Source organism: Pseudophryne corroboree, chromosome 9 (assembly GCF_028390025.1).
Source record: "Pseudophryne corroboree isolate aPseCor3 chromosome 9, aPseCor3.hap2, whole genome shotgun sequence".
In the NCBI taxonomy this organism is placed as follows: Eukaryota; Metazoa; Chordata; class Amphibia; order Anura; family Myobatrachidae; genus Pseudophryne; species Pseudophryne corroboree.
Window position 1 is genome coordinate 433130890 of NC_086452.1, and position 9792 is coordinate 433140681.

General features: G+C 45.6%; 1 protein-coding gene across 1 annotated transcript; it reads right to left on the reverse strand.

The window, feature by feature from the left end:
* Positions 1-243: 243 nt before the first annotated feature.
* Positions 244-4586, reverse strand: GPR27 (G protein-coupled receptor 27). The gene has a single exon (XM_063941039.1). The coding sequence runs from the start codon at positions 4136-4138 to the stop codon at positions 3026-3028; it is 1113 nt and encodes a 370-aa protein (XP_063797109.1). The 5' UTR covers positions 4139-4586; the 3' UTR covers positions 244-3025.
* Between the last annotated feature and the right edge of the window lie 5206 nt (positions 4587-9792).

Here is a 9792-nt window from a genome sequence, read left to right on the forward strand (position 1 = left end):
TATTTGCCTGGTGGCTTTTGTGCTGTCCTGTGAGCTTTACGTTTCAGTAAATCTTATCAAAGTTCTGTCTAAAACGTATTACTTATTTATATTATTTCCCAATTGTCAGGCCCATGACATCAACAACATTTGCTGAGTGATACAATTATTGTTTAAACTTGATTTATTAAACAATGTGGGTGATTAATGGGATTAGAAATGTAGCCTGATCACATCTTTGATCCAGTCTAATATACATGAATGTTATTTATTTATTTATTAATTACCTCAGCTCCCTGGTTGTTAAATGGATGTTGAATTTATAATCTTTCTCCTAGGAAAATCCAGTCTTCTTCCACTTCTGCTAAGCAGTACAAATAAGTTGCTGAGTATTTTGCACAAGCATCATGTTCACAAGGCAAGGAAATAGCAACGTTTACCGCAAAAGACCAATTTAAGTATATATGATTGATGGGAGGGCCCAGCTACACTGAACTTTTATGCACAGCAAAGCAGACTGTCAGGAAGCCTGTTATTCAGACAGATAAGGGGGGAAATGTGTCAAACCTTCTAAAGAGTGGAGAAGTTGCACACAGAAGGCAACTGGCTAATAGCCAACATTTATCAAGTACATTGTATAAAATGATGGGTTGCTATGGGCAACTTCTCCACTTCTCCATTCTTTGGAAGGTTATATATATTTCCCCCTATATAGGGGGGTATTCAATTAGGTCTGTTTTTTTAGCCTACGCGAAAAAGCTGAACTTTTTGATATTTTTACGTCGAATGGGGATTCGCCCTATTCAGTAGCAGGGACTTTTTTTGCCTACGTGATAAATTCAGCAAGAGTGAAAAACATGTGGATCGGCGAATCCACATCTTCTCTCACGTGCTCAGGCAAAAATGCGGGCCATTTTTGCCGACTTTGAGGCATTTTTTGCCAATGCCTTTTCACAACCCCCCCCCCCCCCAAAAAAAGGCAAAACGGGCAAAAACGGCCCGCAATTGAATACAAAGGGGGGAGGGGCGATTTCAGCAGCTCGGAGAATACCAGAGCTAGTTGAATGCCCCCATAGTGTAGTCAATCCCACCTTATTGACTAAGAGTTGCTTACATCTTGCTGCCACCAAAATCTGCTTCTTGACATACCTGCATTCAGTATAAGTCTGCTTGCCTTCCATTCCCATGCCTTACCTAAGTGGCCAACTATTCCAAAAGTGTTCTCCCACCAAAACAAAAATCTGTGTGAATCTCACATTTATACTGAATTAATATATATTCTGCAAGAAATTATTCCGATATGATCCATTGGCCCCTTCAGGTAAACAAAAAAAAGACATTCTTACTGCGAATCCCAACTTCAGATAATTTTGTTTTTAACTTATATAAGCAACTTGGCTTTGTTCTATGTTACTGACTCACTTCTGTGCTTTCAACAAGTCTTTTATATTTGCCAGGTGGAGTTCTTATCTCCATTGCCCAGGGGCAAAATACAGAATACAGTACCTCTGATACACAAAATGATGTGATATAGCCATGTGCAACATTAAAAAACTATGCCTGGATGATACAAAGTCATCGGTGAAAAATACTGACAGAAGGAATAATGATAAATCAAGTTGTAGTGTACAGCCCAATACACAGAAACTCCTGCCAAATTCTAAAGTCTACTATTTTTCAACTTACACCTTCCCTTTACCACGTAACAAATAGATCTGGCACTTTTGGTTGGTAAAGGGCACAACATGGAATACAGGTTGAAAACAAAATAATTTGCCCTATGGTCCAAGACTCATACTGTCATTTCGGATATTATGGTGTCCATTTATCAACGAGTGCTAAAACTCACTGTGAATAATAAAACTCATTGCGTATTATATATGGTACCCCAGCCAATCAGCTCCCAACTGTCATGTGTTCAGCTCCTGTCATGTGTTTGCAAAATGACAGTTGGGAGGTGATTGGCTGGAGCACCATTTATCATACGCAACAAGTTTTATCATTCACAACGAGTTTTATCACTTGATAAATGGGCCTCTTAATTCTTATGAGTTGCTGAATCTTTAGCAAATATATTTGTAAACCTATTTGTACATTTAGTGGTCTCTTGATACAATGTACGGAATTGCATTAGCCTGTCTTTAAAGAGGATCATAAACAATTATTGGACCCACTATATGTTATCAATATTCATGTTGGGAGTGTCACTATTGTAAGTTAAGTTTTCATTTATACAGTACAATGTAATCTTTTCCCCTGTTGTTATAATACATCATCAGCTGCCCAGTGTCCCCGTTAACCTATATTAATATTTTGGGACATAGAGAAATTTTCATTAAACAGTAATAGCAGTTAATTACAAACTAAAAAAAACCCATAGCAACCTCTCATAACCTGTCCACACAACCAAAGAAGGCTATCCAAAAGAAACCAGTGTTATGCAAATCTAAAGTCTAGGTTGCTAACGTATTAAGACGTAAAAACAGATGATTAACTATTTACAAAATGCTTTGCACATATTGCAGGTGATCCAATCTACAAATTGTCATTTACAAACACAGGAATTTCCTCATCACTGTGCACATCTCATATGAGGTTTCCCAATAAGACCTAGAAATGTATGATGATGTCAGGGGACACCAACTGCATACATAATAGAGAATAATTTCACAAAAAGAGTGATTGGCACAGCAGCTCAGAGCCAGTAGGGTTCTGCATCAGGCAGATCTCCACAATGTATCCTCCATGGATTTCTGTTTCCTGGACACACAGGTGAAAGGTGTACTGATCTATATATGCTAGTAGCTAATTTACCTTCCAGCACACAACACTGCACCCAGAAAGACACCAGAATGATATACTATGCCTATGCAACAAATAAAAACCCAGAAAATCATTGCATGACAAACACTGGTGCAGTGTGTCACTATCTCACCCAAACATCATCTTTCGCTGAGATTGGTTATAATGAAACATGATCTCTTTGCATATTCCAAATACACAGGTGTAGAAATTGAGAGGTTACAATGGATCAATCTTATCCAGGCTATGTGTCAATATATGGTTCCCTTTGTGTCTGTGGATTCCTGCAAGGCAGAAAAGCCCTCAAGCACAACCTGACTTCTTTGTTCAGCATGAAGCAGACAATGGGGTTAACCCCAGCCTGGGCAAATGTCAGCCAGACTGCTACCGTCAGGTAGCCCTGGGGCAGGGGGGCAGACCTCAGGAAGACCCTCATGTAGCAGGCCACCAGGTAAGGGGCCCAGAGGAGGAGGAAGAGGAAGGTGATGACATAGAACATCTTGCAGAGCCTCTTCTCTTGCTTGAATTCCTCCAGCACCAGCAGCCTTTTGATCTGGTTCTGAGTGGTCTGCCTCATGCCCACCAGGGTGGGTGGCGTGGGGCCCCTCCCGAACCCTGCAATCCAGTTGGCAGCTGCCTGCCCAGCAGCCCCAGGCCCATGGAAGCTCCAGTTCTGGCTGATGGCTGGGGTTAGCTGGGCTGGCTTCATTTTGCGGTGGTCATAGATAAAGAACAGCAGCTTCATGTAGATGAAATGAGTAGCACCCACGATGAAGGCCAGCATGAGCAGGAAGCCCAGGCTGTCATTGGCTTTGACATAGCGGTGCTCAAAGGTGCACTGGTCCTCCTCCCTGATGAACTTGTAGGTGCCCACCTCGAAGACTGGGGGCAAGGCCATGGCCATAGAGAGGATCCAGGCCATGGCAATAACCATGGCACATGCCCAGCCCTTCATCCTCTTGCAGTAGAAGCGGTGGTGGGCTATGGCCATGTACCTTGTCAGGCTGATGGACAGCAGCATGAAGGCGGCGTGGAAGCAGAGCAGGACGGAGCCAAAGGCCATGATCCTGCAGCTCCGCTTGCTGTGCGCCCACTGAGACCCGCTGCTGATGGATTTCAGCACCAAGGGGAAACAAAGCAGGCAGCGGATGGCATCGCCCAGGCATAGGTCTAGCATCAGGTAATAGGGGGCTCTGTGCAGGCTCCGGTCCCGCAGGGTGAGGAGGGCAAAGAGCAGATTGCCAAGCAGGCTCACGCAGGCGATGATGCCCAGGGATGCCAGTTTGCCCACTGTGCCAGGGCTGAGGTCGCTGGGCAGGATGGATGCGTTGCTCTTCTCCAGCTCCTGACCAGCCATGGAGACAGCTGCAGCCAAAAGGATCCCTTCCAACTCATGTGCAGATAAGGAATGCGATCATCATCCCCAGCAGCAGCAGCAGGCAGGCAGGCAGCCCAGGCACCGTAGCAATAATGTTGCAAGGTGAAGCCACAGTATGCACTGTGCGCTAGATACACACAAAGCCCACGTCTGATTGCAGCAGGGCCATCATCTATCCTCTGGCACTGGTGCCATTCCCCGGGAGCCGGGCATGCACGGAGGCGGCAGCAGCAGGTACATTGATGTCATCTCCCTGCGATCGCTGCTAGTGTCACGCATCAATGGATGATAGATGTTCTCCTTCTCTGCCCTTCCCCGTAGACGTGTAGTGCTGCTGCTCGTCAGAATGCTGCTGTGAAGATGCCTGCTATAGGAAATAAATGGGAATGGGAAAACAAGGCAATGTAGAGATCACACTGTGTAGATAGGACGATGTACTCTAATGGATCTGATCAGAATGATCACCAAGGTGATATATGACCTATTATAGATCAATAGGTGGTCAGAAGAAGTTCAGTGTATGCTGTAAAAGCATGCACACAGCCTTACATATCTGTGTATCCTTCCATCTAACCATCTATCTGTCTGCCTATCTATCTATCTATCTATCTATCTATCTATCTATCTATCTATCTATCTATCTATTTATTTTTGGCCATAAATCTGGACGACTCGCATTGGATGCGAGCCATCCTACGACCCCCCTCCCACTAGCTTCCCGGTCTCCGCAATTGCCTGCGTCCCGAATCGACTGATCATATGTGCAGCACGATGTGCATGCGATGGGTCGAATTACGGGTCAAATCGTGTATTCGTACACGATATCGACCTAGTGTATGGCCAGCATATCTCTATATACAGTATTTATATATTTCACCACCTATCCATTTATTTCTATCTATCTATCTATTTAATCACCTATCCATTTATTTCTATCTATCTATCTATCTATCTATCTATCTATCTATCTATCTATCTATCTATCTATCTATCTAAGGAAGAACAGGGGAAATGTCGTCCGCACATACATTACACCCATACTTACCTACTTTTAATTTCTCCTCTCCTGGAGAAGCCCGGAGAAGAGACGCTAAAGGAAACTTTGGGGGGCGGGTTGTGACATCATCAAACCCCGCCCACACATCGGGAAACTGCCACGATTTAAAGGGAAGGGGGTGGTGCTAAAATGATGCAAATCTCGTCATTTTATGCCCTCCCCCACTACATGGACCGCAAATACCAGAGAGTTTCTCTCCATCCTGTCCGCATCACTAGGGTGCAGGCAGGAGGCGGGAGATATGCCTGCTCTTCCGGGGTGCAGGGATCTACCCTAAAAATCGTGAGCCTCCTGCAACTTCCGGGAGAGTAGGCAAGTATGACACACTGCTCGATGTGAGGTTCAGTCGGGCATGTTGAAGTTTTCAGCATGCTTGACCGTCCTGTCGATTGCGGCAGTACACTATTATTGTCTGGATTGGGCTGACAGTTGCATAATGTATGCTTGGCTTTACTCTCATCTATCTATCTATCTATCTATCTATCTATCTATCTATCTATCTATCTATCTATCTATCTATCTATCTATCTATCTATCTGTTATGATACCAGTACGTCTGACCAGAGGTGATCTTATGACGGAGGTCAGAGTACTGGAATGGAATGCTGGTTACGGGAGCAGGAAAGCCTAGTAACCCCTGGCGCCCTAACTCCGTTGTCTCGCCCGTGTTATCAGAAATCCCCTGCGAGACTATGGTTGCTTGAGCCCATGGCAGCCGCGTTTGAAGGGCGGATTATGTCTGCCCAACTCCGATGCCCCCTCAGGTCTTAATGGGAGACAAAGGGAAATCCGAGACAGGGTGATAACAAGGGGCCCTCTGACTAAGCAACCAGGCCAGGGGCTACAAGCTAACTAACTTAAACCAGAAGTATGTGCGGACAAACCGCCAGGGAAAAGGACAACCAAAAATCCACGAATCCGTTACTCCTATCCAGCACCGCTGGATACCAGAGTGGATTTGTGGGAGCGGAATCCTCCGCAAAAGCTCCAAAACACAATGTAACCAAATAATAAATAGTAAGCGGTCAAGCCGCAACACACGGCTACGCCGCGACTCACGAACACCACAGGATGTTAAAGGTGCTCGGTCAGGACTCCAGGAAAAGATGACAACTTCCGAGTATTGGACCACTGAGGACAGGAACGACCGGATAGACAGGACTGGAAAACTCTCTGCAACAGACACAGCAAACAGGAAGCTATTACCGGCGTCTGTGAGAAGTCCAGAGAGTGCTTTTAACTGGGAGCTCTCCAATCAGGAGCCAGACAGGGTAATTAACAATCATGCCGTGCAGCTGCATGCTGCACGGCCAGGATACCAATGAGGTGATTAATCTAGACCCAGCAACGGGGAACGCGGTCCGACAGTGGCGTCCCCGTTGCTAGGGTCTGAGCGGCTCCGTGCGCCCGGCGTCTAGCGTTGCTAGGGAGCCGGCGGCTGTCCGCATGGGGTGAAAACCAAAAACTGTAAAAAATGGAGACACATTGGTGGAGGAATGACAGGCATTGTTGTAAGCAAACTCCGCCAACGGAAGAAACTCGGACCAGTCATTTTGGAGTTTGGCCGAGTACAAACGCAAATATTGTTTTAATGATTGATTAACTCGCTCAGTCTGCCCGTTGGATTGGGGATGGTAGCCAGACGTTAAAGACAATTTCATCTTGAAAGAGGCACAAAAAGACTTCCAAAATTGTGCAATGAATTGTGGACCCCGATCAGAAACAATATCAGTGGGTAACCCATGGAGTCTGAAAACATGGCGGAGGAACAAAACTGCCAATACCTGGGCAGATGGCAATCGGGGAAGAGCAATGAAATGGGCCATCTTGCTAAAACGGTCAACTACCACCCATATGACTCGGCATCCGGCTGACAGAGGGAGGTCCACCACAAAATCCATGGAAATATGAGACCATGGCCTGAGAGGAACATTCAAGGGCATAAGTTGACCGATAGGCAAGGAACGGGGAACTTTATGCTGTGCACAGACCTGACACGAAAAAACAAACTCCTTAATGTCTTTGGAAAGACCAGGCCACCATACTGAGCGGGAGACTAATTCCAAAGTCTTAGCGATCCCCGGATGCCCGGCAACTTTGCTATCATGAAACTCCGTCAAAACGGTTGCTCTCAAAAACTCAGGGACATAAAGACGACCAGCAGGAGTATTTCCAGGAGCTTGATGTTGAAGCTGCTTTAACTGGGTAAATAAATCTTGTGTGAGACCTGCCCGAATGACTGAAGACGGAAGTATGGGAGTAACAGGACTGTTATCATGAACTGGAAGAAAACTGCGTGACAGGGCATCCGCCTTGGCATTCTTGGAACCTGGCCTGAAGGTGATAATAAACTTGAAACGAGTAAAAAATAAAGCCCAACGAGCTTGACGGGCATTCAGCCGTTTAGCTGATTCAATGTACTGAAGATTTTTGTGATCAGTCAAAACTGAAATGGTATGTGTTGCTCCCTCAAGCCAATGCCTCCACTCCTCGAAAGCCCATTTAATAGCCAGTAATTCCCGGTTACCAACATCGTAGTTGGATTCAGCAGATGAGAATTTCCTGGACATAAAGGCACAAGGATGTAATTCCAGAGAATCCGGATCCTTCTGAGATAGGATAGCCCCTACTCCAACCTCCGAGGCATCAACCTCAACAATGAAAGGCAATTCTGGGTTGGGATGTCTGAGGACCGGGGCTGAGACAAAGGCTTGTTTCAAGGCCTGAAAAGATAACTCAGCTTCACGTGACCAGTTGGTTGGATCCGCTCCCTTCTTAGTCAGTGCCACAATGGGAGCAATTAGGTCGGAGAAAGAGTGAATAAATCTTCTATAATAATTCGCAAACCCTAAAAAGCGCTGAATTGCTTTTAAGTTGGTGGGTTGCGCCCAACTAAGGATGGCTTGGAGCTTCTTCGGTTCCATACAGAATCCCCGAGGGGAAATAATGTACCCTAAAAAGGATACCTCCGTGACATGAAATTCACACTTCTCCAGCTTGGCATATAGGTGATTTTCACGTAATTTTTTTAGAACCTGACGCACCTGGGTAACGTGTTGTTCAATAGAGTCAGAATATATCAAGATATCGTCTAAATAGACTACTACGAATCTTCCAAGAAAATCACGGAGCACATCGTTAATGAGATCCTGGAAAACTGCCGGAGCGTTAGACAGGCCGAATGGCATAACCAGATACTCATAGTGACCCGACTGAGTACTGAATGCCGTTTTCCACTCATCCCCTGACTTGATTCGGATGAGGTTATATGCTCCTCTCAGGTCAATCTTAGAAAAAATCACAGCCGAACGTAGCTGATCAAAGAGGACAGAAATCAGCGGCAAAGGGTAAGTATTTTTTACTGAGATTTTATTCAAGGCTCTAAAGTCAATGCAAGGTCTGAGTGATCCATCCTTCTTCTCCACAAAGAAGAAGCCTGCACTTAAAGGGGATTTAGACGGCCTGATAAATCCTTTCCCTAGGCTTTCTTTAACATATTCATTCATGGCCACAGTTTCTGGTCCGGACAATGCATATAACCTTCCCTTAGGTAAAGTGGCACCAGGAATTAGCTCAATAGCACAATCATAAGGCCGATGGGGAGGCAGAATGTCCGCATTGCCCTTGGAAAATACATCAACAAAATCCTGGTATTCCACAGGAATGGGTGCGGGAATGACAGCAGCTATTCTGATGGGAAGCGTAATACATTCCTTATTACAGATGGTACCCCACTGTGAGATCTCCCCCGACTGCCAATCAATGATGGGATTATGAAAGGCCAGCCAAGGGTGACCCAGAACCACTGGAACTGCTGGGCAATGGGTAAGAAAAAATTCAATTTTTTCGGAATGAAGAGCTCCTACCGAAAATAGTACAGGAGGTGTACAGAGAGAAATAACCCCATTGGACAAGGGACTCCCATCTAAACCATGCATGGTGATACACCTACCCAAGGCTAACTGAGGAATACCTAAGGCCTTGGCCCATGTTAAGTCCATAAAGTTCCCTGCAGCTCCACTGTCAACAAAAGCCGACACCGAGGAACAGAGGCTGCCAAAGGAAACTTTAGCTGGGACTAACAGTGAATTATTTGAGGAGATAAGCTGCAGACCAAAGTGAACCCCCTCACAATTCACTTGGTCGAGGCGTTTCCCGACTTGTTCGGACAATTACGGGCAAAACGTCCCTTACTCCCACAGTACAAACAAAGACCAGAATTTTGCCTTCTGGTTCTTTCTTCAGGAGACAGCTTGGAGAGACCTATCTGCATGGGCTCCTCTATGTCCACAGGAATGGAAAAAACACCAGGAGTAGACCCGACAGATGCTCCTTTTTCAGCCCTCCGCTCTCTGAGACGACGATCAATCTTAATAGAAAGCTCCATGAGTTTATCAAGAGTCTCAGGAGCGGGATACTGAAGGAGACTGTCTTTTATAGACTCAGATAAGCCGAGGCGAAACTGACTGCGCAGGGCTGGGTCATTCCATCCACAGTCGTTCGACCAACGGCGAAACTCCGTACAATAAATCTCTGCGGGATTCTTACCCTGTCTGAGAGCACGCAAATGACTCTC

Coding starts and splice junctions, on each gene's coding strand:
- GPR27 (XM_063941039.1), bottom strand. CDS start 4,138: ATGGCTGGTCAGGAGCTGGAGAAGAGCAACGCATCCATCCTGCCCAGC.